The 18,515-nt window shown below is 41.4% G+C and overlaps 1 protein-coding gene across 8 annotated transcripts in view; it reads left to right on the top strand.

Moving 5' to 3' along the window:
* Positions 1-327: 327 nt before the first annotated feature.
* The window catches only part of LOC148020918 (uncharacterized), a 39,940-nt gene continuing 21,752 nt past the window's right edge, over positions 328-18,515 (top strand). The window contains exons 1-11 of one of the 8 annotated variants that reach the window (XM_087698739.1): positions 328-525; positions 1,043-1,127; positions 1,281-1,482; positions 1,973-2,075; positions 2,164-2,509; positions 13,814-14,119; positions 14,197-14,381; positions 14,969-15,125; positions 15,322-15,407; positions 15,659-15,749; positions 15,866-15,985. In XM_087698739.1, coding sequence (XP_087554865.1) covers positions 13,958-14,119; positions 14,197-14,381; positions 14,969-15,125; positions 15,322-15,407; positions 15,659-15,749; positions 15,866-15,985 — 801 coding nt within the window. In that variant the 5' untranslated portion in view covers positions 328-525; positions 1,043-1,127; positions 1,281-1,482; ... (1 more) ...; positions 2,164-2,509; positions 13,814-13,957. Of the gene's footprint in view, positions 526-1,042; positions 1,128-1,280; positions 1,483-1,972; positions 2,088-2,110; positions 2,510-2,534; positions 7,714-10,110; positions 12,642-12,746; positions 14,120-14,196; positions 14,382-14,859; positions 14,895-14,968; positions 15,126-15,321; positions 15,408-15,658; positions 15,750-15,865; positions 15,986-18,515 lie in introns of those variants that run through there. The other 7 variants (XM_087698737.1, XM_087698736.1, XM_087698738.1 and 4 more) reach the window with 7 other exon arrangements.

Below are 18,515 nucleotides of genomic sequence, written 5' to 3'. Positions count from 1 at the left end.
ATTATTTGGTAAGATTGGAACTTTAGTTTGAAGTTTTTGAGAACTTGTAGGAACCCCTTTAGCTAATTTAGTTGTTGCATTGATATAATGTGGTTGATGTAATTATTATCATAATATTAATTAAATACCTCATTATTTTTGAAAAAATGATTGGAACTTACAAAATTTCCCAATTTGCCCACTATTCTCAAATGTTAGGCGAGGCCAAAAATAGGAAATAGCAAAAATTGTATAATGGAAGAAGAATAATGAGGTTTCTCATATAAAATGCCTAGCATAAGAAGAATAGTGGATTTTGTCATATAAATTGAAAGAATGTATAACCTCAAAAAAAGAAGAATGACGGTAAGAGTTGGCAAGATGATCGTCTATCTCATGGCAAGGTGGTGTGCGAAGTTAGGGTGGGTTCAGACCCGGCAGACAAACAGGCGTGCCATTGCAGTTCTTGAGCTCTCGCTCTCCTTTATATATACGTGCTGCTTCGATCACATCATCAAACTCTCATTGAGCTTCAATCATCTACAGGTACTCTCTCTCTCTCTCTCTCTCTCTCTCTCTCTCTCTGTGGTACAGAGATCGGGTGCATCTCTCCCTCTCTCCCCAGTGGCATGTAATCATTGAAAATCGTGTGCATCTCTTTTTGTTTTGGTAATAGTTGGGTGCATATCTCTCTCTCTCTCTCTCTCTCTCTCTCTCTCTCTGTAGCACAATTTGCATTACTAGAATTTGTTCTCTCTCTCTCTCTCTCTCAATATGTGCACAGTTTGCATTACCAGAATTTGCTTTGTTTCTCTCTCTCTCTCAATTAGGTGCATTATCTATCTGAATCGGTGCATCTCTCTCTCTCTCTCTCAATCGGTGCATCTCTCTCTCTCTCTCTCTTCCCCCAAAAGAGGCATGCAATCTGCGTTGAACTCAAAAATTGGGTGTTTCTGTGTCTGTATGTCTCTCTCTCCCTCTCGGTGCATTGGATCAATAAATCAAGTCTAGACATTGGATTTGTGTTTAAATTGGCCTAATTTTTGTCTTTTGCCATCGTGAGAGCTTTTATCAGTCCTCTGTTACGTCGAAGCACCTGCTCATCTCGCTTCACTTGGCATCACTGCTTAGCCAAAGGGATCACTTGGGTACGTACAAAAGAAAAGAAATTAGTAGACTCCATGCTGTCTTTTTGCATGCAAAAGCTGATTTGTATTGTCTGTAAAAAGAAAAGAAATTAGTAGAAGTTTACTAGAGGCATAGGTCAGTTTGTGCAGTGAGAGTCTCCTTCTGACATGCAGCTTCTTCTCAAGCTGAAGGATGTTTGCTTTGGCTGCCATGTGAGGGTGAATTCAATGCTTGTACGACACGGGGGCTCAAGACACTAAGGATGTAATAGGCCTGGTGATACCAGAGCCGGGCCTATTCGGAGAATCTGTTGACAAGAGAAGGAGTCGTAACTCCTAGCTTGTATCACTACCCGGATCAGTACATCCTCTAATGGTAGTAAATCAAATATATGTGAAGTAAATCAAATATTCTCCGAAATTTATACTCAAAAGTTACTTTTCTATACACTCTGTCACATGTTCATTTCTGTTCTTTTCTGTGTACTCTGTTATTCTGATCAAAATTAATGGTATATCAGTAGCAAATTTTTCAGTGTAGTAATGTCTCCCTTCTATTTTGAAGGGTATGTAGTCCATAACACAATAACACTTTTGTTATATGGGATTCCTGCATTTGCTTGTGCTGCTATTCTTATTTCTATGTAATAAGATTCAATGCAGTAAGATCTCTGTTTTTAATCTTATAGTCCTATGTAATAATATTTTCCTATTCAAGGTACTGAGCATTATGTTTAATCTTTAATGTGAACAAGAAAAGTGGCTTAATCTACAACTGCAATAGTTACTTTACTGTGTCTTAATTTGCAACTACAATCTTTACTTTACCGTCATCCGAGTTCCTTCTATTCTCAATTGTGTACCAGCTTGAAGCATGTGCGCATCCTTTCTTTGATGAACTTTGCGATCCAAATACTCGACTGCCATATGGAAGTCCACTTCCTCCTCTGTTTAATTTTAAACTTCCAGGTTTGTATAAGAGTAAGTTCTCCTACCTTATAGACACATCATTCCATATAATTGTGTCTGATAGTTTTTTTGGCTGTTAAAACAATAGAGTTGAAAGGCGCAACTCCAGAAATACTCCAGAAACTTATACCTGAGCAGGCTGGAAAGCAAAGCCAGTGATGGCAATGTATAATATAAAGCCTTGAAGATTTCAGTAGCTGTACTCGATCCATCAAAAGTTGGCAAGTTTTGTGGTACGACTTCATTTGTGCAAAATTGGAGGAGAAAAAGCTTTGGCAAGCAGGGCCACTTGTAGCAGTTGTTTGACATGAAGTCTGATGAGGGGGTACCTGTTCTTCTATGCCCCAAATTTACAAGGTGCAATGAAATGGATTGGATTCAGGAATGGGGAACCTTTGGGTAGTGGCATGAAATACCTGCACGGCCTAATAGTGGTGATCCTTTTGTAGAGCAAGTGCTTTATGTTAGTGTATCTTACTAGTATAGCTTTTACACATATATATGAAGCCAGTTGGTCCCTATATATGCAGGAGATGTTTAAGATGGCAGGCTGCTTGGATAATGTCATCTCTCATTCTTGAATGCATGAAAAAAGGGAATGCAGTTGTAAATGTGTTATAGGTCTCTCATTTTGTGTGGTTTTTCATGGTGGCAACTGTCAGATTCCATGCATGTTGCAGATGTTAACATCGATTCTAAGCTGAATCTAGTTGTACATAAATTTGGAGGCTGCAATCAACAGTGTAGCCATTGTACACTAGTACATGCAGGTTTTGGTTGCATACAAGCTGGGTTTCAGAGAGTCATCTGACATACTCTCAAGCATTCGGGGGATCAAGGCTCCCTCTCTGTTGACAATTTGAGTGATCATGAGCTTATCACCATGCAGCCCAACTACGGTCAGATTGAGGGCATCCAATGATTTTCCCACTAGCTGTCCTAGCCTCTGCTATTAACAGCAACAAAACCACTTCATTAGCCTTATTCCTGATAACCTGGAAGACTGCAAGTACTTAAATGCTCTCTACCTCAAGAATGATCAACTTTCAGGTGAACTGCCATGGGGTATTGGACTTCTGCCAAGACTCACAGATGTGGACTTTATACCTTTGCAATAAGACAGTCATCCACAGTCCCTCAAGATTTGCCACTGCTCTGTTTACCCATGGAGGATATAAGCTTCACATTCCCTTTCCAATCCTTAGCACAACATCATAGAGTGTACTTTCCCCTTGAAGGCATACACAGACACCATTAGATACCTTATGAAGTTGCAGGCTACATCCTTTCTGCCATTGCTTGGCCATTATCAAGCTGCCATTGCTTACATCTAGACCATTAAATGAGGTAAAAGGAAAGGTTCTCCCCCAAGCGTGCATACAAGCTGGGCTTCAGAGAGTCTTCTGACATACTCTCAAGCTTATGTGGGGGTGATGTGGATGATCACAGAAGAGGAGGCGAGCAGAAAACAGTGGGAGCAAGCGCAGGCCTTGTGAGTTGCAGCGGACAGCAACGGAGCGATCACTGTTATCTTCTTTTGCTCCTTTTGTTCCTTTCGTTGTTCCCCCAAGCTCCTTTCGCTCCTTTCCTTGTCCACTACTAATGTGAATGAGATGGCGGACAACTCTTGGGAAATCCTTGTGGATGGGTGGAAAAGGGGATTTTTCACCCTTTTGTTCACCGTGCAAGTGTGAACCCAATAGAGGTGTAATACAACTTTTCCAACTAGAATGATACAAAATATGGTGCCTTGTTCACAAGAAGTTTAATACCACTTTTCCAACGAGAATTGTATGAATGTTTTATGGCTGCTGGAGAACATGTAAACTCCATTCAAGTTGTGAAGTGTGTTTAACGTTGCTTGAGGCTAGCCACCTCCCCATGCTTGCAATAGCATGGGATGATGATTCTTGTAATTAGGGGTATAACGGTGGCAGGATCATGCTTGTAACAGAACATTTGGAAGAGAGAGATACATTGTATATTGCTTCCAACAACAACTACTATGATGTATCCCTGCACGACATACAGACATGCATATTGTACAATCCTTTCGTTCCAATGGCGTGAAGTTTTGAATTCGATCGTGATAAGATCAATGTAAGCGATTGCATGGAAAGATAATGCGGTTTTGAGAAGGAGAAAAAACTCGTTTTACCTAGTTCTTCGACCATTCTATCAGGTCTCAAGAGGAAATTCTGGAGAAAGAAGCTCGTCCTGCTTCCCGAATATTCGCGAGTGCATCTGCAAAACATGGCAAGTGCAGGCGGCGCCACCTTGACGCCAAGACGAGGAAGCATCCACAGCACATCCACAAAGAGAAAGAAAGAAAGAAAGATATATTAATGTCTACACAAGACTAATGTGGCCTATGAGACAAAATCCAGATTACATCCATGTCTAATGTCATCTCATCAGTAAGGTAAAGATAACATTGCAAGTAAGTGGGTGGCCTATAAAACAATACTGAAAATAACTATATGATGGGGCTATACTAGGGTTGAACCATGTGTAGTTCTATCTATAGAAAAGAAAAGGAAAGGAAAGGAGAACCAGATCTGATTTAGCCATGTACAAAAGTGTGATGGAGACTATGGGTTGTAGTTGGTCTCAAGATCTGCACATGATCTCAGCTATGATGCGGTCCCTAGCTGCTTCACTGATATGCTTGGTGGTGAGTCTGTGGTGTCTCGTGATAATGGCTCTAATCCAACTGTGGTGTGGCCTCCTCGGACGTGGTCCTGGTAGACGGGGTCGTCGTGCTCGATGAAGGGAAATGGCTCTATCCAATGTGACTCCACGGTGTGGCCTGAAAGGTGTCTGGCGGGGTGGCTAAATCTCTGCAAGGCTGGTAGTGTCAGTAGGGTCGGCTCTGTAGAAGAAGTTTGTCACTGCTCTCTGTGTGTGTCCCTTTGGGTGAGCTGGGTGAGCTGGCCTTCTATTTCGCAGCATTGCAATTCGGCGCCTCTCGAGCTCCAGGAGGAAGAGACCTAGGCATCTTTGGTCCTCGTACTCCATGACGCGACGAAGGGGTCCAAATCCATCCCAGAAGAGGCAGTGGTACTGTCCTCATATGTCATAGTATACTGTGCATCTGCATATGTAGTGCTCCTTCGTCTCAGGCTCTTGACCACAAAGCTGGCAAGTCCTATCCTCTGCTAGGGTATTTGTTCATCTGCCTGTCTCCATCTAGAGCCTATGTGAGGAGGTGCGAATCTGTCCGATAGCAACCCGTATGCTATGGGAGAGATGGGTGTCCATATATGCTGGCCGAATAGTGAAACCATCATCAGAGAGGCATAAGAAATGACTCCTATAGAACTCCATCCTCGATCCTAGAGGGAGTGGTGGATGGATTCATGTCCTTGCCGTCTCAATCCTCAAGATATCAGCTCTGATCACCTGGTTCAACTCTGATCGGCTGAGAGAAAGTGTAGGGCAGTGAAGGCTATAATCCAAAGGTGGAAGATGGTCAATATTCAAACCATGTAGGCTCATCCAAATAGCCATCTGTGAAAACCAACAGTTATTCTCGCCTCCTGTTGCTAGTTGTCTAGATGAGGTTAGCGCCAATCTAGAGGATCTATGGCGTGGAAGTTTCCATAGTCTGTGCCAAAAGGTCACTGCCTTGAAGAGTGCCTCCATGACTATGGCTGTTGCCCTAGCACTGCTCTGACAATGGGGTGTGGGGTGGAGGGCTTACTCCTAATCATGCGTGCTATCATCAAAATCAATGGCCTTTCCATGCTATCCCAGCCATCATAATAATCCCTCTCTACTCCAATCTGATCAGTGAGTGGGCTAAGGTGCCTATGGTACAAGCTGCAACCCCATACCTCTGCTCCATATAGTAATGTAGGTGTGACTAGGGTGTCAAATAACCAAAGTTTGGTGCGGGGCTCCTGGAACTGTATGTGAACACATTGACTCTCAAGTGCCCCTAGTGCTGCGTATCCACGTACCAGACGTGCCTTTGATGCCCCTCAACGAAAAACGTGGGCCAGAGAAAGTGATTCCCAAATAGACATATTTTCTCACATGCTCCAGTATGTCTCTCCCAAATGTGAATTGGTACATAGATCTAGTCACCCATGCTGCTAAAGTATTGAAAACCATGGTTTTGGTCTTCCCAAGGTTCACTGTGGTCTTTATCTCTACAAAAGATGTGCAAAGCATCTAGATGGCACTGCAAACCCTTTGGTGAATCTGAAATGAGAACAATATCATCTGCATACAGTAATATCAGCATCAACACCCCTGCCAGGTTGGCTCCAGCTCCTCCTTCTCGGTCTATGTAATCAGACACTTCATCTATGTATAGACCAAACAATGTGGGTGAAAGTGGACATCCTTGTTTCACTCCTATAGTACTGTCAATCCTCTCTGATAGCCCCCCAGGTGCTCGTACATGACCTGTCACTACCTCATATAATGCATAGGCACCCCATCGTATACCCTCTAGTACTCCAATGTCATGCAATCTCTGCATGATGCGTGTACAAGGCACTGTATCAAAAGCTTTGCGAAAGTCTACAAAGCAACAATAGATCCTCTTGTCTCGGGCTCGACCATCCTCAATAATGGCTCTAAGTGTGAGAATATGGTCCAGCGTGGTATATCCTCGTCTAAAACTTGCTTGTCCTTGTGCTCTCTTGTCTTGCATTTCAGCCCACTCACTGAGTTCATGCTCCAATATAGATCCATATATCTTGGCCAAAGAATGACCGATCATGATAGTCCTGTAGTTGCTAGGAATCAGGGGATCACCACTTTTAAATAGCGGAATTATAGTATTGTTTGACCAACTCATAGCGAAACCTTCACATACTGCTCTATTGAACATATGTGCTAATATTGGTGCTAATATGTCACTAGCATGTGAGAAATGTTTTGCTACCAGTCCATCCTCATCCTGTGCCCTCCCATTTTGTAATCTATAGATTGCATCCCTAACCATTTTCTATGTGAAGAAAGACCACTGTGTGGCCTACAAGCTTGTGGGGGCTGCATAGGTGGCTGTCCTGGCAGGTCATACGACTGTCTCCCATAGTCAAGCCAAGCATTTGGTGGTGTAATTCCCCATAGAGAGAGAGAGAGAGAGAGAGAGAGAGAGAGAGAGAGAGAGAGAGAGAAGAAGAAGAAGAAAATGATCCAATAGTATTTCTTCTTCCTCCTCGTCTTTCTTCTTCTCCATCGTCGTCGTTGTCTTCTTCCTCTTCTGATGGCAATGGAAGAACATTTGTTTGCACGAGGCGGGAAATTCCCCATAACTTGCACGGTTGCACCCTTGTCTTTCTTCTCCTCCGTCGTCGTCGTCGTCGTCGTTGTCTTCTTCCTCTTCCGATGGCAATGGAAGAACATTTGTTTGCACGAGGTAGGAAATTCCCCATAACTTGCACGGTTGCTGTCGTCGTCGTCGTCTTCTTCCTCTTCTGATGGCAATGGAAGAACATTTGTTGCAATGCAACTACAATATTTACTTTACCTTCATCCAAGTTTCTTCTATTCTCAATTGTGTACCAGCTTGAAGCATGTGCGCATCCTTTCTTTGATGAACTTCGCGATCCAAATACTCGACTGCCATCTGGAAGACCACTTCCTCCTCTGTTAAATTTTAAACTTCCAGGTTTGTATAAGAGTAAGTTCTCCTACCTTATAGACACATCATTCCATATAATTGAGTCTGATAGTTTTTTTGGCTGTTAAAACAATAGAGTTGAAAGGTGCAACTCCAGAAATACTCTAGAAACTTATACTTGAGCAGGCTGGAAAGCAAAGCCAATGATGGCAACGTATAATATAAAGCCTTGAAGATTTCAATAGCTGTACTTGATCCATCAAAAGTTGGCAAGTTTTGTGGTATGACTTCATTTTTGCAAAATTGGAGGAGAAAAAGCTTTGGCAAGCAGGGCCACTTGTAGCAGTTGTTTGACATGAAGTCTGATGAGGGGGTAACTGTTCTTCTATGCTCCAAATTTACAAGGTGCAATGAAATGGATTGGATTCAGGAATGGGGAACCTTTGGGTAGTGGCATGAAATACCTGCATGGCCTAATAGTGGTGATCCTTTTGTAGAGCAAGTGCTTTACGTTAGTGTATCTTACTAGTATAGCTTTTACACATATATGAAGCCAGTTGGTCCCTATATATGCAGGAGATGTTTAAGATGGCAGGCTGCTTGGATAATGTCATCTCTCATTCTTGAATGCATGAAAAAAGGGAATGCAGTTGTAAATGTGTTATAGGTCTCTCATTTTGTGTGGTTTTTCATGGTGGCAACTGTCAGATTCCATGCGTGTTGCAGATGTTAACATCGATTGTAAGCCGAATCTAGTTTTACATAATTTTGGAGGCTGCAATCAACAGTGTAGCCATTGTACACTAGTACATGCAGGTTTTGGTTGCATACAAGCTGGGCTTCAGAGAGTCATCTGACATACTCTCAAGCATTCGGGGGATCAAGGCTCCCTCTCTGTTGACAATTTGAGTGATCATGAGCTTATCACTATGCAGCCCAACTACGTTCAGATTGAGGGCATCCAATGATTTTCCCACTAGCTGTCCTAGCCTCTGCTATTAACAGCAACAAAACCACTTCATTAGCCTTATTCCTGATAACCTGGAAGACTGCAAGTACTTAAATGCTCTCTACCTCAAGAATGATCAACTTTCAGGTGAACTGCCATGGAGTATTGGACTTCTGCCAAGACTCACAGATGTGGACATTATACCTTTGCAATAAGACAGTCATCCACAGTCCCTCAAGATTTGCCACTGCTCTGTTTGCCCATGGATGATATAAGCTTCACATTCCCTTTCCAATCCTTAGCACATCATCATAGAGTGTACTTTCCCCTTGAAGGCATACATAGACACCATAAGATACCTTATGTATTTGCAGGCTACATCCTTTCTGCCATTGCTTGGCCATTATCAAGCTGCCATTGCTTACATCTAGACCATTAAATGAGGTAAAAGGAAAGGTTCTCCCCCAAGCATGCATACAAGCTGGGCTTTAGAGAGTCATCTGACATACTCTCAAGCTTATGTGGGGGTGATGTGGATGATCATAGAAGAGGAGGCGAGTAGGAAACAGTGGGAGCAAGTGCAAGCAGCAACGGAGCGATCACTGTTATCTTCTTTTGCTCCTTTCGTTCCTTTCCTTGTCCACTACTAATGTGAATGAGATGGCGGACAACTCTTGGGAAATCCTTGTGGATGGGTGGAAAAGGGGATTTTTCACCCTTTTGTCCACCGTGCAAGTGTGAACCCAATAGAGGTGTAATACAACTTTTCCAACTAGAATGATACAAAATATGGTGCCTTGTTCACAATAAGTTTAATACCACTTTTCCAATGAGAATTGTACAAATGTTTTACGGCTGCTGGAGAACATGTAAACTCCATTCAAGTTGTGAAGTGTGTTTAACGTTGCTTGAGGCTAGCTACCTCCCCATGCTTGCAATGGCATGCGATGATGATTCTTGTCATTAGGGGTATAACAGTGGCAGGATCATGCATGTAACAGAACATTTGGAAGAGAGAGATACATTGTATATTGCTTCCAACAACAACTACTATGATGTATCCCTGCACGACATACAGACATGCATATTGTACAATCCTTTCGTTCCAACGGCATGAAGTTTTGAATTCGATCGTGATATGATCAATGTAAGCGATTGCATGGAAAGATAATGCGGTTTCGAGAAGGAGAAAAAACTCGTTTTACCTAGTTCTTCGACCATTCTATCAGGTCTCAAGAGGAAATTCTGGAGAAAGAAGCTCGTCCTGCTTCCCGAATATTCGCGAGTGCATCTGTAAAGCATGGCAAGTGCAGGCGGCACCACCTTGACGCCAAGACAAGGAAGCATCCACAGCACATCCACACACAGAGAGAGAGAGAGAGAGAGAGAGAGAGAGAGAGAGAGAGAGAGAGGGGGAGGGAGGGAGGGAGGGAAAGAAAAAGGAGAGAGAGAGAGAGAGAGAGAGAGAGAGAGAGAGAGAGAGAGAGAGAGAGAAAGAAATTTACGGTTTACGAAAAAAAAAGAAAGAAATTTACGGAAAAAAAAAAAAAGAGAGAGAGAGAAAGAAAGTTATATTAACGTCTACAACAGGCAAGTTGGCCTATGAGACCAAAATGTTGCATACAAATGTTTGGGAGAGAGAGAGAGAGAGAGAGAGAGAGAGAACAGCCTCGTCACACTAGAGTTTTTGTTTAAGCCCTATGCCAGCAGGCACCTTGCTCGTGTGTTACAAGATGATCGATCTGTCAAAGCTAATTTGAGCTTGCTCCTTGCTACTGCTGCTTTTGACGTTTTGACATCAAGAGGAAAATATCAAGAAGTAGGAGTAGACGTTGTGCAAAAGAAGAAGCCAACTGTGCAGGTTATGGTGAAATTTGGTAAAATGACCCAATAGTATTTCTTTTCCATCCTCGTCTTTCTTCTTCTCCGTCATTGTCGTCATTGTCGATATCTTCCGATGGCAATGGAAGAACATTTGTTTGCAGGAGGCGGGAAATTCCCCATAACTTGCACAGTTGCACCCTCGTCTTTCTTCTTCTCCTTCATCATTGTCGTCTTCTTCCTCTTGTTTGCACGAGGCAGGAAATTCCCCTTAACTTTCACGGCTGCCGTCGTCGTCGTCGTCTTCTTCTTCTTCCGATGGCAATGGAAGAACATTTGTTGCAAGTTATGGGGAATTTCCTGCCTCGTACAAACAAATTTTCTTTCATTGCCATTAGAAGAGGAAGACGACGACGACGACGACGACGACGGAGAAGAAGAAAGACGAGGAGGAAGAAGAAATACTATTGGATCATTTTACCAAATTTTGCCATAACCTGCACAGCTGGCTTCTTCTTTTGCGCAACGTCTACTCCTACTTCTTGACATTTTCCTCTTCATGTCAAAACGTCAAAAGCATCAGCAGCAAGGAGCGAGCTTAGATTAGCTTTGGCAGATCGATCATCTTGTAACACACGAGCATGGCACTTGCCGGCATAGGGCTTAAACAAAAACTCTAGCGTGACGAGGTCGCTCTCTCTCTCCCTCTCTCTCTCTCTCTATCTCAGGATGTGCTATGGATGCTTCCTTGTCTTGGCATCAAGGTGGTGCTGCTTGCACTTGCCATGCTTTGCAGATGCACTCGCGAATATTCGGGAAGCAAGACGAGCTTCTTTGTCTAGAATTTCTCTTGAGACGTGATAGAATGGTCGAAGAACCAGGTAAAACGCATTTTGTCTCCTTCTCGAAATCGCATTTTCTTTCCATGCAATCGCTTGCATTGATCTTGTCAGGACCAAATTCAAAACATCACATTGTTGGAACGAAAGGATTGTGTAGTATACATGTTTGTATGTCGTATAGGGATACATCATAGTAGTTTGCAATATACAATGTATCTCTCTCTTTCAAATGCTTTGTTACATGCATGATCTTGCCACCGTTATACCCCTAATTACAAGAATCATCATCGCATGCTATTGCAAGCATGGGGAGGTGGCTAGCCTCAAGCAACGTTAAACACACTTCACAACTTGAATGGAGTTTACATGTTCTCCAGCAGCCGTAAAACATTCGTACGATTCTCGTTGGAAAAGCGGTATTAAACTTCTTGTGAACAAGGCACCTTATTTTGTATCATTCTGGTTGGAAAAGTTGTATTACACCTCTATTGAACAAGGCACCATATTTTGTATCAATGTGACTAGAAAGTGGTATTACGCTTATATGGAAAAGGCACCAATGGAAGACCGAATTCCAAACACCAGTCTAAAATTCTGTCCGATATGCTGTCCTATTTACACGTGCAGGGCCGCATGGATCGTACCTATTAGATTTCTTAATCTTCTAGTCCCATTTTCAGATAGCATTTTGCAGACTTTACCTAGTCTGAGACTCTAACAAGATTGCTGTTTATGCATAGCTTTCTACCTGCTCACTTCATGACAGGAATAACTTATGTGCAGCTGTACATAAAAGCACCTGAAATATGGATTCACTTAGATGTACTTCCATGTTTACGACTAAACAACAGGTGTCATTTCTCCTGGAAGTGTGCCCTATTTAAATTCTCTGCTTATTTACAGTTAGCCATATTGAATTGACGCCTTGCCAGAGGGCATGCTCCCAACTTCCGTTGAGGCGTTTTATCTAGAACATGTGATGGATGTCTGTGTGGGTTCAATGTGATGTCTAATAGTGCCTGCTGATACTAGAGTTTGCATTAGTTTTGGCAGTAAGGTAAGATCATGAGGCCGTAATGGTGACGCTTGACACCATAAAGAACACACTGGCAATCATTCTCATGGACTTATCCCTGTCATCATCTATGTACTGCTCTCACTAGCTTGCATAATCTGTAGCAATGCTTTGCCATTCTCTTTGGGGAAGGGTTTTCAGGCTGGTCAGCGATTCATGGAACAACCTGTCTTCTTTTGCAAGTTTTTTCTTTCAGGTTCATGTTTGCCATCATAAGTCTCAGGAGAGCTCATGTATGGAATCAGATAGGTTCTGCTTGCATTTTGAAGTCAAATTGGCATTATTCCGGTGGATCGACAAGGTTCATGTTTGCGATCATAAGTCTCAGGAGAGCTCATGTATGGAATCAGATAGGTTCTGCTTGCATTTTGAAGTCAAATTGGCATTATTCCGGTGGATCAACAAGGTTGATATCCTCTTATCTTTCAACAACCCTTCAGTAGTGGGTGAACAATGCTTGTTTGGTTAGCTAAATGCTCCGCCTAACACTGTTTTCAGATGCAGAAAAGCAGTAACAAAGGCCAGTTTAAGTTTAAGGTCAAGGACTTGAAGGCCTCCATAACTTGAATGTGAAGAAACATCTTTGTTTTCAAGAAGTGCAGTTAGCGAAGTAAAAGAGATGCCGGAAGCATTAATTGGTAATTTCAGAGCAACTATACTTGTGAGGGTGGCTACAGCAGAGGTGTAATTCTGTGGTTGCTGCTTTCCTTGTCTTAGTGATAAGCAGAAACTTGGGTGCACACGTGTTGCAGAAGTATACTTGGAGAATGTTGGGATTCTCAGGAGCATCCCAAGTATCTGTACTCATAACCTCACCATAGTCCGCAGGACAACAGGGTGTCTTAGGTTTAGGGTTTCATGTTTAAGTACCTTGGGCTAGTTGTCTGGCTCCCATTGTAGTGTCCAGCTAGCCTCATGTGGCACCCCATGTGTACTATCTTGTATATCCTATTCCTCTGAGTGCATTCTGCAAATGTCCATATCACACCCTAATTGATGTGCACTCATAGTCTCACATTTTTTTGTTTGTTTGTTGTTGTATTTGACATGGTGTGCTAATCAGTATCGATTTCAGTTCTAGGTATTGCAGAAACATGTCCCTAAGGATCCTTTTCTTGTTCAAAATTGTTTGGAGGGAACAATTTGATGATTTAAGTAACTGATAGGAAGTTTGGACGTTCTTTTGAACAGCAATGTCTCATCACCGTGATATATGTAGGAATAAGTAATCTGAATACGCACTGATCTCCGACTTCCATGTGAGGTGTTTAATGATGTTGCCATTGATTAACAACTAAAGCCCTGTTATTCTTATATAAAAAGAAGAAAGTTTTTGGATTGCTTGAGAACTTTTGATGCTACATCAACACCTTGTAACATACTGCTGGTAGCTGTAGCATAGCAAAAAAGCAGGTGGGATGTTGCATATTGAGTGCTCTACCGTTTTTTCTTCTAAGAAAGTGCTGTAATCAGAATATATTTTGGACGGAAGACCATGATGCAATGCAATGAACAAGGACCATCCTGACTGGATCCCATGATGGACATATTGTTGGTGGAGAGGAAAGGCAATGTAGATCTTGCGTTTTTGCATGGGAATTTTATAGATACTAAGAGATGGATGACATAGTCAAACTTAACAGTATGGAAAGCAGTTCCACACTTTTTGAAAAAGCAATTCCAGTTAGAGTAACCAGATTGCCTGGACTGGAAGACCGGCTAATGGAACTTACAGTTCGAATAATGATGGGAATCAGCAAGCTTCACCGGTCTAGCAAGGTAGAAGTATCTCAATTTGTTTTCTATATATTTGGTGAATGAATGCACATGCTGAGAACATTCTTGTGCTTTAAAAGGTATTGAGAATGCAGCTGACAGATGAAGCGGATCCTTTCTTCCTCTATTTCTTGGAAGTCAGTGAAGATGATTTTCAAAGCTTGAAGGTGGAGCAATGTATACTTGTTGATTTTACAACTTTCCCCTACAAGTTCATCGAGCTTTTAGATCACTGCATTGATGCTGGCAACCATGACACTCCAAGGTATTATGTTGCCATGTCAGAGTAAGCTGATGGAGATTGCCTGCAACCCAGCACACTGAATTCTAGTTGTGTTATCTGTTTGTGGAGTCTGAATTCCCTTTTGCAAAGGGTTTTCTCCATCAGTCTGTACTATGCAGAATAACAGACCTAGTGATATCCTGTGCCATGCTTGTGCACCTCTCTCTGCATATTTTTTACTGCCCTGTGTCATATGATTCTATAGCAGCAGTGCGTTCAAACTCTGTGTGTCACTTTATGTCATCAAGAAATGTGCAAAAGGTTAGTAAGAATCAAGGAAACATGTTCTGAATCAACTCTTTTGGTTCATTTATGAGCAATTCGAGGAAGTTAAGGCATCTAGATTGAGAAGTAACTTTCTAGAATTGAACGCTAAAAAATGAACCACTGCTTTTGACTCATTTACAAGCTTATTATTTTACTTATACTCTTCAGAAATTAAGGCATGTAGAAGACAGACAAGTAACTATCTGGAATGCTGATACAGGATTCAATGTAAATTTATGCTTCTCTGATACTATATAGAATCTTGGAATAGAATTGTATAGGCTTATTTATTCAGTTTTCAGGTTTCAGGCAATCCTGCATGTGCGGACAGGGGACTCAACATTTAGCATTGTTGAAGCCAACCAATTCAAGCATCTTAGCCATCTTTCTCTCTGCTTTAGGCAGGGGAATGATACAACAATCAAGACTTACCTTGCTGGTCGATTGGCAGAATTTAAGGTAAGCTTCTCCACACTACACATGGTTTTGTCTAACATCTCATAAGCTCCTACATGCTCTGGGTTTCTTGTTGAACCACAGTACTTTTATATGAATTTCTCAGAATGATAATGAGAATGTCACAACAGTGATGTGCTTTCCTGATTCTGTTCAGTTCTTTTTGAAAAGCATTAAGACTGTTGTTGTTGTTGAGCAGGCTGCCAACAGTGATATGCATGAAAAGCTGAGGAGAACTCTGATGTCATTAGAAATGGCTCTAAGAGACAATGGTAACTTGAATAGGTGATTGTTCTTTTTTGTCGTAAGTAGTTCAACATCCAGTTGATTTAGTTCCTCTTCATTTTTTCTTCCCTTTCCTTTCAGTTTTGGGTTTGTAGAATGTTTTCTGTTGCATGCATTTGCATATTCTACCAAACAATTGAGACTAGCCTGTAAAACTTATCTAGATTTGCTGGGTCATGGTCATAACCTAATGCCTGATGAATTACTGAAACATTCTCAAGATGTTTTACATCCTGTTTTATTGACCACAGTGAACTTACTGAGTTCAGGGAGAACAATTCTCGATGCCTCAACCAACTAAAATCAGAATACTCATTGGAGATTGCACATGAAAAAGAAAAGGTTTGTGATTAGCTACATGTATGGAAAAATAAACTACCTAATGAAGACAACCAACAACTTTGGGGTCTTACGCCATCCACAGCCTCTTGCATTTATGAATTGAGCTTTGATTACAGGCTATTCAAGAATATGCTGAGCTCAAAGAGAGGTTTGAAAAAGAGCGGAAAGAGCTAGAAAAGCGCCTGCAGCAGCAGGCAGAAGCACAGCAGGATCGGTTTCTTGAACTTGACAAACAGGTGTGCACATCTTTTCTCGCTATTCTCTCTCTCTCTCTCTCTCTCTCTCTCATGTTCAGATCTCATAGGCCATTTTGACCTTTTGCAGGCAGCAATGTGTGTGCACATGTGTGTATGCACACACACATGTATGCATGCAGAATATATGTACAACTAAAATGAGAAAACCAAAAAAAGGCACATGGATATCAGTAAAAAAAAAGACAAAACAAACTTGCTAAAGCCCTTGTACACCAATAGTTTGCTGCAGCATCATAGCATCCGAAGTCGTGCAAATAGACTCTTACCATGAAGCAACCACATAATGAATAACAACCACCTCAGATATATAGAAGCTACTTGCCCAGTTATGAACCACTAAGGGTATAATGTGACCAATATGGCCACAAACTCTAGAGGTGCAGTAAAAAATGAAGGCAGTTTTAGTGTGCTAGATTCACCCAAGCCCCATCCAACTCAAGAAATAAAATGAACAAGACTGTTGTGGCTATAGTGTCAGTTTGAGGTGATCTTCTCAAGACTCATGCTCGATTAGTAGCTCTTTGAAACATCATTGAAGTCTAGACCCTAGAAATCAAAAATCCCATATCTGTCTAGCAACTTGATAGGAAACAAAACAATGAGATGCAATCTCCAAACATGTAGTACGAAAGACACAATGGCCACTTGCAATCTTGCATAATTGCACTGTATCACTAGTAGGGGGGACTTCAATAAAAGATGGAGATGAAAAATGCCCCCAAATCATTGATTTGTCAGTTCCTCCACTTGAATTCGACTGAAAACAGCTTTAACCTTATTGAATCCAAGTCTTGGAGCTTCTAATTTTTGGCATGCTCCTCGAGGCTACTCATAAATCCTAATTTTTGCTCAGATTAGGGTTTACAATAGAGAAATCTGAAATTTCTTAGTTTTTGGTGATCTTAATACTGTAATCTTCGGAGCAAGGCTGGAAGATGAGAGAGAATGCTGAGGAGAGAGAAAATTTGGACTTTCTTTGCAAAGAACTGAAGAAAATCAGTCATTTATTGATGTTGCCTTGTCTCAACAGCTTGTAGATGCAAAGAACTGAAGAAAATTAGTCATTTACTACTATTGCCATTTCTCAACAGCCTGTAGATGCTATCACCTGTTGTTGATTGGTCTTCTCCTACCCTTGGATGTCTTAGAAGGTCCTCCAATGGCTGCAAATCAAATCAATAGCATCTTCTCTCTCCTCTCTTATAGGTTGAATACACTAAAAATATCTCTTTCCAGTCTCTAAAGACGTTTTTCAGTCTTACATGGACATTTTTAACAAGTAGCAGCCTTTCCAAATGGTTTTTTTAGCATTATTTGTAATTAAATATTAATTTTCAATCTTTAAATACTGAAAATTAATCTAATAATTATTTTGGTACACCCATTTTATTTTTTTTTGTGACTAGCCAATAATTAAATTGGTTAGGCAACTTCCATTTCTGAGTGTCATCCAATTGACAGTTATGGCCAAATGAATCATTTAGGCCAACAATTGGCACTAGATATTATCAAGTACCTGAGCGGCAAAACTTATATCAACTTTTGCCTTTGACATTCCATGATTTTAAAACTAGCATTTCTTCCGTGGATGGGTGGTAAATTCCTGATTACAACTTAATTACAGGAGCGAACAATTAATGTAAATCTGAAAATACAAATTTACCTACTGATCTTAGACAATGCACACTCAACTGGCCCCAAATTGCTACCCCTTTCGGTATTTCTTTAGCTTTATTGAAGAAGAAGTTGATTTACAATGGGATTCTTCCAATCCCTTTCGGTATTCCAACTCCCCTTGCTGTGATGAATCACTAGCAAGTCTTTTATGATTTATCTGATTTGCCCCTTGATTCGGGCAATCAATTAGCCTTCACCCGCTTTGATGGAGATGGAAAATGTCCCAAATTCAATTATTTGTTGGTCCCTCCACTTGAATAGGCAAAAAATAGCTTCAACCTTGTTGAATCCAAGTCTTGGAGCTTTCAATTTTTGGCATGCTTTCTGAGGCTGCTACTAAACCCAATTTCTGCTACTGTAGATTAGGGTTTATAGCAGAGAAATCTGAAATTTCTTAGCCTCCAAGGGTCCAAATGCTGAAATCTTCAGAGCAAGGCTGTGAAATGGCTGGGGATGAGAGGAAAAGCTGTAGAGAGAGAAAATTCAGAGTTTTGTCACGAAGAATGATTGAAAATCAGTCAAGTGCAGCTACTGCTCTACCACAACGGCATGTAGATGCAAAGAACTGAAGAAAATCAGTCATTTACTTCTGTTGCCTTGTCTCAACAACGTGTAGATGCTGTCTGCTGCTGTTGATTGGTCTTCTTCTATCCCTGGCTGTCTCAGAAGGTCCTCCATTAGACCAGCAGCCTCTCCTCCCTCTCTCTTGCAGGTTGAATTTATAAAAATGCCTCTTCAGCTCTAAAGACGTTTTTCAATCTTGCATGGGCATTTTTGACAAGTGGCAGCCTTTCCAAATAGTTTTTTCAGCATTTTTCATAATTAAATATTA

This window comes from Lygodium microphyllum, chromosome 18, assembly GCF_053477565.2.
Source record: "Lygodium microphyllum isolate KBCC chromosome 18, Lygodium_microphyllum_v1.1.10, whole genome shotgun sequence".
Taxonomy (NCBI): domain Eukaryota; kingdom Viridiplantae; phylum Streptophyta; class Polypodiopsida; order Schizaeales; family Lygodiaceae; genus Lygodium; species Lygodium microphyllum.
The sequence above is the reverse complement of the archived record's forward strand: the minus strand, read 5'-3'. Positions and strand labels throughout refer to the sequence as shown.